This window comes from Fundulus heteroclitus, unplaced genomic scaffold (assembly GCF_011125445.2).
Source record: "Fundulus heteroclitus isolate FHET01 unplaced genomic scaffold, MU-UCD_Fhet_4.1 scaffold_40, whole genome shotgun sequence".
In the NCBI taxonomy this organism is placed as follows: Eukaryota; Metazoa; Chordata; class Actinopteri; order Cyprinodontiformes; family Fundulidae; genus Fundulus; species Fundulus heteroclitus.
In genome coordinates, this window is record NW_023396813.1 from 989,425 (window position 1) to 1,006,541 (window position 17,117).

The 17,117-nt window shown below is 39.3% G+C and overlaps 1 protein-coding gene and 2 long non-coding RNA genes across 6 annotated transcripts in view; 2 read left to right on the forward strand and 1 right to left on the reverse strand.

The window, feature by feature from the left end:
- The first annotated feature begins 337 nt into the window (after positions 1 to 337).
- Positions 338 to 17,117, forward strand: part of LOC118556014 — a 28,421-nt gene continuing 11,641 nt past the window's right edge. For 2 of the 4 annotated variants that reach the window (XM_036130957.1, XM_036130959.1), the window contains exons 1-3: positions 338 to 492; positions 5,116 to 7,429; positions 10,754 to 10,871. In XM_036130957.1, coding sequence (XP_035986850.1) covers positions 5,172 to 7,429; positions 10,754 to 10,871 — 2,376 coding nt within the window. In that variant the 5' untranslated portion in view covers positions 338 to 492; positions 5,116 to 5,171. Of the gene's footprint in view, positions 493 to 4,537; positions 7,430 to 10,753; positions 10,872 to 17,117 lie in introns of those variants that run through there. The other 2 variants (XM_036130955.1, XM_036130956.1) reach the window with 2 other exon arrangements.
- Positions 12,794 to 14,406, forward strand: LOC118560174. Its single transcript, XR_004929140.1, has 2 exons — positions 12,794 to 12,838; positions 13,520 to 14,406. It is a non-coding gene; the product is annotated as an uncharacterized LOC118560174 (long non-coding RNA).
- LOC118560173 lies at positions 14,721 to 15,643 on the reverse strand. Its single transcript, XR_004929139.1, has 2 exons — positions 15,329 to 15,643; positions 14,721 to 15,234 (listed from the first exon to the last, which is right to left on the reverse strand). It is a non-coding gene; the product is annotated as an uncharacterized LOC118560173 (long non-coding RNA).

Sequence of the window (17,117 nt, forward strand, 5' to 3'; positions counted from 1 at the left end):
CAAAAGCCATTTTTTTCTGGTCTTTAACATTTACCTAACTGCTAGACTAATAGACAGGAGGCCAGACAAGGCTCCTGTAGCAACATAGCAACTTGCTAGAGACAAAACCAGTTCATTCGGACCTTGAACAAAAAGCACTCTCTGAGTCCTAGTAGTGCAACCCCAGTTAAATCTGTTACTTTTATGGGAATTCCTCGGAGTAAAACTTGCTGTGAACTGTACAGTTTGAATTATTCCCATGGTTTCTAAAGGTAATCTGTTGATTATTCATTACTAGGCATTAATTCATTAATGAAATGTTGGGTTGTTTTTGTGTGTTCATTGTTGTTGTTTTCTTATTTTTATTAATCTTATTGTTTATCTTACTTTTAGTAAGTAGTTGCAAAATATGCATTTAAATACCTCACCATGTTGCTCTGTTTTATGGCACCACTAAGATTTAGGACCAACACTTCCACACTCACTTCCACAGAGCAGTCTGCAGGCATCATGGTGAATATGTTTTACAGTTTGGTAGACATTTTAGTTAGCTTTAGCATGTTGCATTGCTCTGTAGTTCTATTATGTAGTTCTGTAACTGATCAATTTGTAACATCCACTGTAGTGGTCAGTGATTAATGCTAGATGGATCTTGCTGTGGAGATTTTGTTAACCCCATTTTTTGTGTGATTGGAAACAGTTCAGTAGCTTCCTATCAGGTATGAACCTGTATGCACAAAATGGGGCCTAAATATTGCGAACGTCACATTCCAGACAAAGTTGTCATCTATAAAGAAAACATGACGTCACAACGTGCGGTCCCTTACGCAAACTCTGACCCATGTGTATGCTCATATGAAAGACAGGGTAAATTGTCGACGTAGATAGTGAAGTGGTGAATTGCAGCCACACTGCATTATGATTCCTCTAAGATGTTCAATTTCACTTCATATCAGACTTTAATCATAGGTAGACTTCATCGTTGGCATTCAAAACCGCAGTATTATTCCTGCCTGTGCTGGTGAACCAATTAACTATACATAAGGCCTATAATGTTAAATCTTAAAAGTCTAGTTAACATTTAATCAGTTTTCTACATCACGCTCCTCTCACCGATTATCACCAAGGTGACGTGTACCACACATTAACATATAAAATGTGACAAGATGTGAGGAACTCACTGATTGCGGTAAACATTTAAATGCCGCAGCAAGAGTGGTGCATAGAATATAAATATCACACTGTAATCCTATAGCCTTTTCCTCCCAGTTCAAATCGCCCTCTTTTCCCGTGGACCCACCAGAAGTTCACATCAGAAAGCAGCTGTTTCTTCAGACTGGAACCAAAACTAGGTACAGTCCTGTGAAATTAGACATTGAAGCAGGTAACCAGGCTCCACAGAATCCAGCTGTCCTGTGATCTTTCTCCTAGCTTTTGCAGGAAAGGCTGGCCCAGGACTGAGTGAAGCATTTTCTTACAGTTGGAGGCTGTCATGAACTGCACCTTGTGGGACTGATGTCCCCACAAGTACCTAGCTGAGCTCTGCTGATCTGCAAGTTGCAGCCTTCATAGGCCCGATAAGAGGGTAGCGTCAAGTACAGCTGCACCAGGAAAACTGGCAGAAGCACCATGGAGCGGACACAAAGGAGAGTGAGGGAAAAGTACATTCTCACTTGCCAACTTAATCTGCTTATAGGGCACAATAAAGGATGATGTTTGGAAGGGAAAACTGGGAAAGTTAGTTTGGGATGAAAGTTTTGGGAATGTTTACTTCTGATGTGTTTTCACTGTGTTTTGAAGGTTTAACTGAGATCAAGAACTAAAGCTAACATGCTAAGCTACCTGCTAGTGCTCTTTAAGGCTATTTCATCTCTATCTCCATGTCTGATGGCGCAGTAGCTTAGCCGGCTACACCCTTAACACCTAGCAGGCTACCTGAGCTAGCAAAGTGGAGCTACGCGCCAGTAGCGCTAGCACTGTAATTAGCGATCTTTTTCAAAGTTATTTCTTCATTTACCACAATGATACACAGTACCACGGTGGGTCAACACAATGGCTGGTTTTAGGAAACTGTCTCAGCAAACAACATCCTCATATGAGCCAACACCAACAAGCTAATAACCGAGGCCTAGCCTCTTAGCACGTAGATTACGTAGAGTTCACAGAGGGCTTATATGCAGTCGAAGCAATTCCTCTCTCTTTCTCTCAGACTCACAAGATTCTCTCCTAATAATGGAAGATTTATGAAATTCTACACAAAGATTAATGTGAATTTATGAGTTATACTTACATTTATACCCAGGTCGGTCAGCTCAAGCAGGTGTGTTGCTCTCGGATTGGTATATAGGTAATGAGTGTGGGTCGAGATATCGGCATGAGTGTACGTGCTCACGGGCGGGAAATCCAATACAAGGTGCCACAATGTGGTGGGCAACAATTACTACATTTTTTTTAATTATATATATGGGTATGATAACCATATGGGTTACATACACATTACCATTCCTGAAGTGCTTTGCATTGACCATTTATGGTTGAATATGGACATGAAGACGGCAGTACATGAGGCAGAACCTTGTACAGAGGTTGTTCATGTGCAGCTGTGATTATAAATGAGACCTCAGTGGTCTGATTTATAAAACACTGTGTAGGATTTAAACTTAAACCTTGCGTAAGCCGAAAATGAAGTAGGCCCAAAAAATATCCTGATATATGAAACCGTGGTATACAAGTGATTTCCCTTTATAAATCATGACTACATCTGAACGTTGGCATACCAGATTCCGCCTCATGTTCTGCCCTTTATACGCCCAGATTCAACCATAAATGGTCAACGCAAAGCACCTCATGAATGTCAGTGTGTAATTTAATTGAGGCAGCTAATCAATGTTATTCCATCGGTAACAATGGCAACCACTGAGAAAAGGGCAAGGAAACGGCGAAAAAAAACTAACAGAAAGGCCTTTAGTAATGTGTAAATCAGAAGTAAATGCATATATCCATCCATCCATCCATCCATCCATCCATCTTCTTCCGCTTATCTGGGGTCGGGTCGCGGGGCAGCAGCTTCAGTAGGGAGGCCCAGACGTCCCTCTCTCCAGCCACATGGGCCAGCTCCTCAGGAGGAACCCCAAGGTGTTCCCAGCAGAGAGACATAGTCCCCTCCAGCGTGTCCTGGGTCTTCCCCTGGGTCTCCTCCCGGTGGGACGTGCCCGGAACACCTCACCAGGGAGGCGTCCAGGAGGCATCCTGACCAGATGCCCGAGCCACCTCAACTGGCTCCTCTGGACGTGGAGGAGCACTTTTTAACAACAAGAACTTGTTAAAAAGTTAACGTTATGACATCCTCACGTGCTCCATGTTGAAATTCCTTGTCTCTGAGGAGGTTATACGTCTGGGTCGTCTTTTTAGTAGCAGGAAGGCCTTGACATTATCACAAGCATTCAAACACTGCGGTGTTGAATGCTTACGATAAAATCGATCTATGATTAAAGTCTGATATAGAGTGAAATTGAATATCTCAGAGGAATCATTGTGCAGGGTGGTTGCAATTTACCACTTCACCATCTGCGTCGCCAATTTCCCCATCTCCAAAATGAGCATACCCATGGATGGAAGTTTGCGTGAGGGACCGCACATTTTGACATTGACTGTTTCTTTATAGGTCACTGCCTTTGTGTGAAAGTGACGCAAGATTTAGGGCCCGTTTTGTACGAATGCAAGCTTCATACATGAGACCCAGACCTGCCTGTAATCTTATCGCTTAAGTACAGTTACAGGTGAAATGAATGGCTTAATATAATTTATGTAAAATATGTTACCACAGCAATATATCATGTTTAGTATTTTAATTTGCTTCACCTAAATAAAGGGTGTGTCTTAGGACATTGTTGTTACCTCCCTGGCTTTACAATCTCCTGCTATCTTGAGTAGAACTTGCATTTAATTTCTTTTTATCAAAAGTAAGTTTTAGCCAATAATTAGCTGCTGTCTGCTCCTGTGTAGGTCATTATAAATCTGCCATCATCTGTCTTGGGAAGGCTTTTTGACTGTGCCTTCTTTTATTTATTATTTTAAATTTCCATTAATATCTTATGGATTATTGGACTCTATGCTTGATTTTTATACTAGTATGAATGAGCCTTACACAGGTTCTGCTTGAGAATATCTCTTATTTAGCACCATATGCGAGAACACAAAAGATTTGGATTTTTTTTATAAACCAACCCTGAAAGGTACTTTTCAACAACTTTTCCCTGACAGTTTAAGAGAGCTCCTCGGTCTTCATGGTGTGATGACTCTTGTCTAGTGGTGCTGCAGCTCATGGGGCCATTCAGAAAAGTTGTGTCTATACAGACAGGTCATGTGACAGACAGTCCACACAGGTGGATTTTCAATTTATTAATTATGTGATATTTGAAAGTAATTGTTTGCACTACAATTTTTAGGGGCTTTGTAGCAAAGGGGGTAGATACATATGCACATGCCAATTTTCAGTTTTTATTCTCTTTTTAAGTATATATTTCTCATTTCTTTCAGGAACTTGCACAATTTTGTCCAAGTAAATGGCCTGTAAAGGGCCTGTACTTATATAGTAGTCCAGAGGACCCCAAAGCGCTTAACACTACATTCAGGCACTCACCATTCACACCCTGACGGTGGTGAGCTATGTTAGTAGCCACAGCTGCCCTGGGGCAGACTGAAGAAGCGAGGCTGCCATACATTGGTGCCACCGAGCCCTCTGACCCCCACCAGCAGGCAAAGCAGGTGAAGTGTCTTGCCCTAGGACATGACTGAGCAGGGGGTTGAACCGGCAACCCACTGGTCCCTCGCTTCTGAGGCAATGTCGTCATAATCTTTATGATTATAAAACATTTAAATTAAAGGTACATAGATTACATGAAAATCGAAGAGGGTGAGTCTTTTTGCAAACCACTGTAGGTGTGGAACTTAGAGAGTTTTCATTTTTCTGCAACTTTTACCTTTTAGGAATTCTTCATGTTAACTTTTTATACTAAAACAGGCTTCAAAACGCTTCTGCTCTATCTAAATGGATGGATGGATGGATGGAAGGATTGATAATCATTCTTCTTTTGATTCTTCTCTGACTCAGCTGCTTTCTGTTGTTGATCTCAGCTGTAGAACCGCTGTCCAATGTGAAGACAACCTCAACGTGGGGCGGTGATGACACCATGAGACGGAACCCAGACCAACCTGGGAAGGAAACACCTCTTAAAGCTACATGTAGAAACTCAGGAGAATCCAAGAACTCGAACCAAACTGAAAGCAAATTTCAATCACCCATCACAAGCATAACTGATATTCCATCTGATGGAAAAATTTCCTCTGATGGACAAGAATTCCTTTGTAAAACATTAAGTGTAAGGAAAGACACTGCAGCCCAGATGGAGGAGGTCAAGATCTGTGCTGGGCCTAGTATCCAGAATCAATCTGCCTTAGATGTCCAGAATACAATGACTTCCAAGAATCTATGTCCAAAAGAAAATAAAAGTGCCTCAGTAAGTGAACCTGCCTCTGACAACAATAAAGTGGACAGTAAGGTGGCAAATTACAGTCTCCATGAGAATACTTCAGATGCTGAGGAGGTGAAGCTTTGTTCCAGTGATCCACAGCAACCAGAGGGTAAGAGATCATATCAGACAAACCAGTCATCCCATGGAACAATGAATGACCCAGATCAACCTGTGTCTAAGTCGCCATCAGACAAAGAGAGTTCTACTGTGATTTATCTGCATACTGAGCTTCATCAGATACCAGGAGGCACCTCTGAAGAGCCACCGCGCCAACTATCCAGCAAGACAGGGCATGGATTAGTGGGAGAAAGCCCCATTAACTATGTCAGAGAAAACCCATGGCCGACTGCCAGAAGCCTCTCCCAACAGGACACTGGCATTACTCAGGTTGCTACTGTAGGTGTCGGTGGAGATGGTTCACAGTCCCCAGGTTTATGTTGGAATCTGAGTACACACAAATCCAAGACCTCAGATTCAAATGTTAGATCACCTTCTGGAGGTTCTGACTTCAACAAATGGGAATTAGAAAATAAAGCTGATTTTATCCCAGAGGCTGTCTTCAATTTTAAGAAAAGATATGGCTTAAAACCACTTAGTGATTCAGTTTGTCCTGCAGGAAGTGGTACATTTGAACATCAAACGAAAACTAGTCCTCCAAAATTAAAGACTTTAGATGTTCAAAGAATCAGTATAGCCCAGGAGGAACCTGAACATAAAGTATTCAGAAGTGAAAGCCCACCACTTTCTGACACAAATAGTGCCCTGGACCAGTTTACTAAATTTCAACCAATAGCAATCATGTCCAGCTTCTTGAATTTAAACAAGCAGCTGGATGGGAGCAGTTGCCATGAATTATCCAGAATCGGTGACAGAACGCAGAATGCAGCTCAGCATGGACTCTCAAGATACACCATTCAAACTTTAGAACACAGCATGGAAGGTTCCAAATCATCAGTCATATCACAGGAAGAGCCACAACCATCTATTACCCAGAGAACATATATAGATCTTCAGCTGTCTCTGGCATCTGGTTTGACATCACCAGTAGTTAAATATGGTAAAGAAAAAACTTTGAAACCCACCAAAGAGTCCAAAATGAAAACACATGCCAAAATAGCATCTAAACTGTCTCCCATTTCCAGAAGTGGCATGTTTAAAAGTGAAGGGCTTGATTTACTGCATTGCACTAAAAAAGCTCAATTTACTGCAGCGAATGGCCCAAAACCAAGTCACGCACTGTTGTCTGACGAAACCCTGAAATTCAGCACATTTGGACCCAATGTTCAGACCGTGGAAAGGTGGAGCCTGTCCAAGGATGTCAACTTGTCTGCAGACTACAAGCCTTTCTCTGTTCGACATAAAATAAAGTCCTTTGAAAGCCTTGCCAACTTAGATAAACCTGTGGCTAAAAGTAGTGCTGTTCATACTTTTTCTGTGGCATATACAGCTTCACTTAACCAAAGGATTGCTGGTTACATAGACTTGGTTAATTCTGTTGACTGGCAAGGCCACCAAAGGGATAACAGCTGGTATGACTGTTTGACATCAGTAGCATCCCTCCCACCTCCTCTTAGTAGAGCTGCTGAGGATGAAGATCAGAAAGGCCCAGATAGGACCACATCACATACTTCTCTGGTGCTGCGAAGGAAACATGGTAGACTTCCTACGAGAAAAGTGCATCAGCTTAGGGCCCTCAGTATGCCTGATTTAGAAAAGATATGTGGAGGTGACTTTAGTGGAGGAAATAATCCAGCTGTTAATAAAAATGATCCCAGCAGCCACGTAACTTTTACTCCAAAAGCCGAAGTGACTGCTTGTCTCTCACCAACTGCAATGCTACGTTGTGGTGGTGATGCATCTTCTGAGGACACTCCTAAGGGCGCCCCAGAGACCAGAGAGCCTGGTTGGTCCATCAGGTGAGAGGTTCACTCTGCTTTCTGTTTCAGCACATCATCAACAGGATTTAGAGAGCGCAAATGTTGGCATACAATCATATCAGTGAAATGGATAGCTTATCAGAATGAGATGATCTTTTATTAAGACTTAAATTGTTTTCACTAAATTACACTATTATTAAATAACCCTGACCATCTTTTAACTGTAGTAAAGCTGTAGTTGTATTTGCTTTTTTTGCTTCAAAAGTATAGTGGAGAATTTTTCTGGATATTTTTCCTTGAAAAATGCCAAAGTCCCTTTTTGAATAATTGCGCATGCACGAGGCGACCAAATCCACTCTGGTCTTATTTCTTTCTGCTGAAGTCTACCTCCTCTTCTGATGAACTTGTCAGACAGTTTTTATTCTGGTGATTCTGAGCCATTTTTAAAGTATACCGTGAGAGCAGTGGAACTACAATGATTGGCTGAAACGGAAGCACATTGGTGTGAAGTGAGAACATCACAATGATTGGCATGTGGGACAACCAATAGATAAGATGATAAGATGAAGGATAACTGACAGCGACTCTGTGCTGTCGGACAAATGTTTGCAGAAGGGATGGAAAAAAATAACTCTGGGCTGAAGTGATGTTACTCACTGTTAAAGAGTTTACTGTCAAACATTTTCATTTCTTACTTTTTTGGGTTTTTGTTGTTAGTTTTTTTGCTTGGTTTGCTGGCCAGAAATGCCAAATTGTATTGAAATAAAATCAGCTAATATGAAGGATGGATGGACTGTTCTCCTATTGTGATATGGACGGTTTATGAGTCTTTGCCTGAAAGCTATGCTTCTTTTTACATGGTTTTCTCCACATCCAGAGTAGAAATGTCAGTAAAAAGATCCAGTACCATCTCTGAGTTCATCCGGTCTTTAGTCACTATTCTAGAGTTCAAAACAGTGCCAAGTGTGGACTGAGACATTACATGACCTGATTGAGGTCATACAGACCTTGCAGTTTCACTGTTACACTTCTACTTCACTTTTCATCTCCATTGTGGATTTGAACAATGTATCACATTGTACCCCAGCCAGGGGTACAGTTCAGCATCCCCACCAGGGACGCAAAGCAGGCAGAGTACTCTACACATCTGCTTAGTCTGTATGTTGAAACAACAGTCAGGCACCATTACCTGACCACCATCATTAACTGCTGTAATTCCCAACATGAGGTGGCTGAGATGGGGGCTGGTTTTCAGTGATGTTATCAAGGCGTTGGTTTCTTGTACCTGTAATACTTTGTCGGTTTGTTTTGCTTCTCTTTTTATATTTCTCTTTGCAGGTGTAGAAGCAGACTCCTGGGATAATATCTTGTTCTGTATTGTCCGGTCCTCTGTTTTTTAACCTTTTCTCCCTTTTAGCATTTCGGCTCATCTTTTTCTCTTCTTTTTTTTCTTTTCTACCTTTCCGTATTTGTGTCCATTGAACATGAAATAGTCCCAGCATAAAGTCTAATAAAGCTTTATGCGTTTATAAATCAAGCGGAGCAGTATAGCGAAAGCAGTAATGCTCCACTTGTGAAAGTAAAATCTGTTGGGCTCTCTTTGGGATTAAGACAGCCATTCTTTACCCATGCTCATACTATTTTTGAACAATTTGGTACTGTTTCCAGTGACAAGTTACAACCACTTCTTGAAAATATTAAGTCAGACCTTCAAAGATGGAATAATTTGCCACTATCGTTAAGTGGCCGTGTCATTTCTATAAAAATTAACATATTACCCAAGTTTCTTTATTTATTTCAGTGCATTCCATGTGATATTCCAAAAAATACATTGAGACACTAGTTAAATGTGTTTCTACATTTATTTGGAATGCTAAATCTTTCAGAATACATAAAGATTTTATGCAGAGACCTAGACCAGTGGGCGGATTGGCTCTGCCAAATTTCCAGTCTTATTACTGGGCAGCGAATATCCAAAACATGCTATATTGGATCAGCAACTTTTCTACAGAAACTCCAACTTGGCTTCAGACTGAGACGTCTAATTGTGGCAAGACTAGTCTACCTGCTTTATTAGCCTCTGCTCTGCCTTTAGAAGTATGTACTTATAAATGCAACCCTCTGCTATATAACTCTGACAATCTGGGTGCAGTGTAAAGTGAAAACATTGTAAAACATTGTAAATGTATGTACATTGGCAGGTTCAGCTGCTACATTTATCAGGGCATGGGAGCCATTTTTAAATTTTACAATACATGAAAACATTCAGGATGAGTACCTCATCACAACCAAATCACCGCTATATTGTTGTAGTTAACTCGAAGTGAATAGATTTTAGTTTTTTCTTGTATCATTATATTTTTGTGTATGATTGCTTCTGGTTATTTTTGTATGTGTGCATGATTTTATTGTCTTTTTTATGCGGTGGTTTTGTATAATAAAGTGAACAGCATTGTATAAAACTTGAATACAGTAAAGAATGTGCTGTTAAAAATTCATAAATAAAGTAAAAAAAAAGACAGCAATTCTTAATGCTACACTACCAGATAGGACAAGTGGCAAAATTCAAATTAACTGGCTTGAGGTGGTTTTTGACTTTTTAAAAAAAAAAAAAACCTGTAAATGCGCTAAAGAGGAGATTTTTTTTGTTTTTAAAATCAAATCAGTTCTGACGTAGCGAACGTTTACCTTACATGGCTGATCGGCTCACTAAGGTCTCCACCTTTGACACATGGTTCCACCTGCAGGTGGTGGGCCTACTGGGGAATGTCTTCGCTGCTCTCATTCAGGCTTGGCTCGACTTGGTCCTACGAGGGCACCGGGCAATGTTTCATACTTTGTTAAAATAGTCGTCATGAATTCTGTCTGACCCAGAGCCTGTTTGCCATGGGATAGCCTATCCGGGGCATTTACAGCCAGAAAACAAAGCCACTTGGATCATCCGAGCTCTCAAACCCCTCTACCATGTTAAGGTGGTGGTTCAATTAGGAGTGACTTAGTAGTTAATTAGGAAAAACTATATTTAGTTCTATACATACTAAACCTGATAAGATGGTGTACAGGAGATGCTCTTCAAAGAAAATATTTTTCAGTTTTCATTTAGCAAATAAAATATCATTTTGAAGATTATTTAGACCCTTCTTTATTAATAAGTGGTTTTATTGGTTTCTTAGAACTGTTTTTTTGTTGTCACAGAGAAAAAATTCTTCTCTGCTATTGAGGGACATATTTATTTAATTTCTTTTAACTAATGTTGAAAACCTTAGAAGGTACATTAAGTATAAATATCAGCAATCTGTCTTTTTATGCAGTTCTTTAGGACAAAACAGTTTGAAACAGCAATGTGATTCATGTTTTGTGCAGATTAAAGGAGTTGGTAGCATGTCCTGTGAGTCAGTGTAAGCTGCAAACACTGCTGACCTCCGACACAGCTCAGTCATATGTGACGAGTCTACTGGAAGAGACCAAGACCCACTCAAAGGTAATGTTGCATGATTAAAGAAGAATTTATTACCATAGTCATATTCCTGTGTAGTGTTGCACCTGTTTGATTATGAAAATTATTATTCATTTTAATTGTTAGTTATGATTTAATAGCATATTCAAAATCAAAGGACAGCTATAACGAAAATGATTTGGTTGTGATCAAGGGCTATGAGCCTGTAATGATTAGCACTAACAATTGGTTTATACATTAGAAGTTGTGAACTTATTTATACCGGAAAAAGGTTATCTAACCAGCTGCTGACTGGTTAGAGTTAAACATTTACTTTAGTCCAGTAAATGTTGATAACTTTAATTAGAATTGCAATTGGAGATTTAATCCATTGAAAATGTCTGTTTATTCAGTTATTAACTCAAAAGGAAATCATTTGGTAACTCTTAGAGACCATTCAATTTCTGACTCAAAATAATCCCCTGCAATTTCACTAGTCGTTATCTATTAAACTGATAATTCCCTGTTACAGCAATTATTCTGCTTAATAAAATACTAGAAAACACTACTCACGATTAAATAGAACAAGGAAAACAAAAGAAATGAAGGTAAAGTCAATCAAAATAGATTAATTGAGAGGTAGCAATGCTTAATCAATTCACAGTTGATTAGGAAGCTTATTGACATGAACATTAACCATCACAATCAACATGTCAGCAATTTGAAGTAACAGCATTGAAAGAATACTGGCTAAATAGCTCTGAGGTAGCAAAGCTGGTGTACCGAAACAGGCCTGTGGCTAAGAAGGGGAACGCTCTGGGTGCGATTTGACCCCCCCGCCCCCCACCCCCCCTCTGGTTGTGACGTCCCCCCTCTGGTCATTCATGTTTTATCCCTGGGGGGATACATCCCCCCCCCCCCCCCCCCTCTGGTCTCAATAAGTAATATTATGGATTTTTAAAAATGTATATAAATTAGGTCTGTCAGTTTTAATGCGTTATTAACGCGTAAGACCACAACGCAACATTTTTTTTGTTGCCGTTAATCGCGCATCAAAACACACACACCGTTCCCTAATGTTTTTTCCCCGCCGTGCTCTCCGTACTGTGTTTCTTTTACCCTCGGCTATGGGGCTAAAATAGTGGCTTTAACATTTGCAAATGTGTGTGGAGAGTTGTGTGTCTGTATCTCGATTTGTGCGTGTGCAGTGGGATTTGTAAATGTGTGAGAAGATTTGAGTGTCTGTACAACAATCTGCAAATGTGTAAAACTACTTGTGTGTAATCCGTTTTGCAAATGTGTAAAAAATCCACAAATCTGTATTCAGATCTGCAAATGTGTACAGAGATTTGCAAATGTGTAAAAAATCCACAAATCTGTATTCAGATCTGCAAATGTGTACTGAGATTCGCAAATGTGTAGATCAATCTGTAAGCACACACAGAGACACTTGTGTCTGAAGTGTTTTTGCTTCAAGACCCAGAAATACAGACAAATCATTGGTTACAAGTCAAGCGGTTTTTCGGTTGGCTCTCTTTACACACGTGATTTTTGCTACTGTTCTGCCGCCTGAGATGCACAAATGCGTAGAAGGATTTGTATGCGTATCTTTTCGATTTGTGTCCCCTTGCGCAGACTCACAGGCTCAAAGGCTCACATACTGCCCTGAGCGCAGGCTCACAGGCACACAGGCTGCCTCTTCCGGCTGTGGGAGGTCACGTGACTTTCAAGGATTTTACCAAAGCGTTTTGCTTCCAGACGGCTGACAAGGCAACTTGTTATAACTATATAACTTTCTCCCTTTAACGGCAAAGGTTTCTTGTTTTAATGAGAGACTTATCTTGCTAAAACCAGATAATTGTCTCATCATAACAACGCAACATACCCCGGCATCAGCTCGCGGGATATTTGAGTGTCATGGAGAAGAGGAGAGACGGAGGGGCGCCTTTTATTTCTTTTTAAAAAGTCGTCATTTGTCGGAGGAATGTATTTCTGCACTGAGGAGTGACAAGGTAAGTCGTGCATATACAGCAAGTCCTCTACTTGAAATTTTATCAATTCGGCAGTTATTTATATTTAACAACTATGCTATGGAAACACAAGTTGCAGCCCTGTAGTACCGTCTCTGGCTCTGTTTACACGGTGAAAACAGGTTTGCGTTGCCTTTGTACTCTCCATTTACACACTACAAGGTTTAACTGTTGCTTAGGGGGGGCTTTCAGCTATAGCTGTGGGTTTATTTACAACAGTTTGCAGCCGAAACAGTCCTCCGCCAGCCGCTGTTTTCTTCTTCTGGGCAATTTGACCCGGAGCTTCAAAAATCACAGCACTACTAGTGGTGCGTCATGGGAATTACACCGTTTAAGTACTCTGTAAACAGGGCCTGTGACTGCTAATGTATCTATGCCTTTATGTATTTGAATTAAATGTAATTAAAATAAATTTTAATTCGACACTCGTAAGGCTAATTAAAAGTATGTGTATTCTACACAATAAAAGTGTGACTGCAAAAGTTCTTCATGGATGTTAATGAGATAGGCTGACATACATACGGATAAGCAGCTTAATTTTTTTTAAAACATGTCATGCATACAATCATAAATTCTGCTGTAAAGATTAATAATTGTGTGCTTAAAAGAGTCATTTTAGTTTATTTCTTTTTTATATTAACCATAATTTCATTGTGCTTGTAGACATATCAGCTATAGCAAGCATGGATGATGAGAGCTTGGTCATCTACATTCCCACCTATGCTGACAGAATTGCCACCTGGAGATTTTGCTTCGAGTTCCAAGGGAAAGGTGAAAGAGATGTCCTTCGACAGACATTGCTTGAAAAACTCTTTTCATGCAAATCTTCATGGAAAAAGTCCAATTTGATCTAAAATGTTTTTGGTTACAGGTAATACCACTATGTAATATATTTCAAAAGAAAGTTTACCATTTGACTCAAAATGGTCATGTTTTCAGGAACATATGGAAGTGAGCCACAATAGAGTCAGTTAGCTTTTGTTTTTGCTGACAAAGATATAGAGCAAAAATACTGATTAAAAAGATTACTCCAACAACATTGTGAAATACAAGTTTTGAAGTCAAATTATTGCTGTTGCTATAAAGCTTCTTTAAGGTAAAAATTCTGAAGCATGTGTTTAAACTGTACTGATTTTCCTTTTCTTTCCATAGGGCATTATTTTTCTTTTATATTCTTCAAAGTTGATTGTAAAATTGATAAATGCTTTGAGTGCAATAGTGCCCAGATTTCTAACAAAGACTTTTGTCTGTTGTATGTAAAAGGATTTTCTCATGTTCATTTTTGAGATCCATGTATTGATCTTTTTAATACTCATAGATCATGTTCTAGTTTGGTCATCTTCTGGAGGTAGAAAACTTCCTTTCAAAAGGATCTTTCAGAGCACTTGTTAAAGGTACTTTTAATGTATGTTCTTCTGTGAGTTGATGTAACATTGCAGTATAATGTTATGTTTCTAAGGAAAGAATGAGTTGGTTTGATCACAAACCATAACACTTCATTTTGTAATGGGTTTTTACCAAAGATTCATTAAAGGTTTTCATATATCATTCGACCATATCGTCATTGTGAAACAGTACATAACTTGGGTCTCAGTGTTCAGTAACAGAGAACTATAAGTCTTGCTGTTATAAATATAAAAAGTATGTCTTGAATATGAGGAGCAGTGGAGGGGTTTACAGAACATGTCATTTAAAGATTTTGTCCTACATGACAGATTACAAGGCAAATGTGAAGTTAGATTTCTTGTTATTGTCCTAATATATGTAGCAGCATATATTTGCTGTCAAACACAACAAGAATCACAGAAAATATAAAATCTAGCAGCAAAATTCAAGTTATGTACATCATGATGAAGCCTTTAAGTACATGGGAATCGAAGAAAACAGAGGTCTGTTTTTTCCCCCTCCATCTGTATTTCTTTGACTGCCTGTCCTTTATGGGTTGTGGGGTCTGCAGCTGCCTAATTCTGACTGTGTGGGAAAGTGACAGGTTCATTCTGGACAGGCTCACAAGGTCATTTGCTCCACAAACTCTTTTTTTTACAAGAAAATATCACACGTGTCACAGGTTTGTACATATATAAGCTCTTAAAAATAAGCATAACTCAATTGTTTCATCATGTGTGGACGGTGCATGAAGAAAGTTCTCTGTCATCAGAAGGTATGATACTTCGAACTGTCTCATCACGTGTGAACGGTCCTCTGAAGACGTTGGACTGTGCAAGTTTCCGCCGCTTGCTCAGAAACCTGTTTGAGATTGTCTTGTTCACCAAAACGCCGTGGAAGGGTATACATCATGTAGGACCGGCAACTTGGAGCAATAGTATCTCTAATCTTACGAATTATGTTCCATAAGTGAACCACTTTAAGAGTTCTTCCTGAAAGACAAGAAAATAAACAAGTTCTTAAAGTACATACTCCATATTTAAAAGCATATATCATATAGTATTTATCTTTTACATTCAAACATACCTCAGTGATATTTAAACAGGTGAGCAGAATTGGCTGCTTATCCAAGAAGTCACCAGTAAAGTAATCTGTATTCTTCAGTTTTTGAAAAAGGTTCATCCAGTACTGTGCACGACATTTCCTTAAGAAATCCCACCAGCTGTTGATGTGCTGGCTGTGGGTGCTGGATCCCACAATGAAGTAGTTTTCAGGATAGCTGTCATCAAGACGCAAAAATCTTTGAATGTCTTTCATTGTACCATTCTCTGTCTCCATGTCGATATGAATTCTGGCTGTGGTACCCCCTCTTTTCTCAACCTCTGAAACAAAATATCCAGCAGTATCTTTTGGACAGCACCATCCATGTATTCAGCTTTAGAGATGACAACCTGTAAACACAGCAGAGATTTTGTTATCGTTCTTTCAAGTTTTTTATTTTAAACAAAAGGTAAAAATAACATAATTTATTCTTTCTAAAAATTGAGCATGTTAGTTCTGCTAAATGTGAGAATCTAAATATTCCAAATTCAAAGTTTTCAAGTATTTAAATTTTGTGTCAGATCAAATGCACAGGCATTCTAAGATGCAAAAGAGAACATTCATGATTTTCTGGCTGTATTTTTAATGTAGCTATCTTAATCCTGGTCCTCCTACCTAAATGTTTTTGTTTATGGGAATTTTAAAAAGTACTTTTACAGAATTCCCATCAGAAGAAGAATAGCTACTGTTTAAAATTGTGATTAAAGGTTAGACTGGATCAATGTTTAATTGCTCAAACCTAGACTACAATGCAACAATGTTGTTGATTAAGATTTGTTTTCTTTTCTGAGTAAGTTTAAAAAGACATCAGAAAAAACAAATGCAACAACTAATAAATTGAGAACAGTTGTGCCTTGCTGCCAGGTGCTTTTATTGATAAATTCTGATATTAACTTTTGAATTTGCAGCAATAATAATCGATTATCAGTTTTTGCTTTTCTCCTTATTAAAGCATAAAGCAGTAGTTGACTGGGTTTATTAATGGATCTGATATAAATAGCTGTCCTTTACTGGCTTGTGAATAGTCACATTAGAAAGCTCTGTATTCATCACTTTGTTTTGACACAATAAAATATGGATAAATGTAGCTTTATCTAGCCTCACTTTTATTGTGTAGAATACACATACTTTTAATTAGCCTTACGAGTGTCGAATTAAAATTTATTTTAATTACATTTAATTCAAATACATAAAGGCATAGATACATTAGCAGTCACAGGCCCTGTTTACAGAGTACTTAAACGGTGTAATTCCCATGACGCACCACTAGTAGTGCTGTGATTTTTGAAGCTCCGGGTCAAATTGCCCAGAAGAAGAAAACAGCGGCTGGCGGAGGACTGTTTCGGCTGCAAACTGTTGTAAATAAACCCACAGCTATAGCTGAAAGCCCCCCCTAAGCAACAGTTAAACCTTGTAGTGTGTAAATGGAGAGTACAAAGGCAACGCAAACCTGTTTTCACCGTGTAAACAGAGCCAGAGACGGTACTACAGGGCTGCAACTTGTGTTTCCATAGCATAGTTGTTAAATATAAATAACTGCCGAATTGATAAAATTTCAAGTAGAGGACTTGCTGTATATGCACGACTTACCTTGTCACTCCTCAGTGCAGAAATACATTCCTCCGACAAATGACGACTTTTTAAAAAGAAATAAAAGGCGCCCCTCCGTCTCTCCTCTTCTCCATGACACTCAAATATCCCGCGAGCTGATGCCGGGGTATGTTGCGTTGTTATGATGAGACAATTATCTGGTTTTAGCAAGATAAGTCTCTCA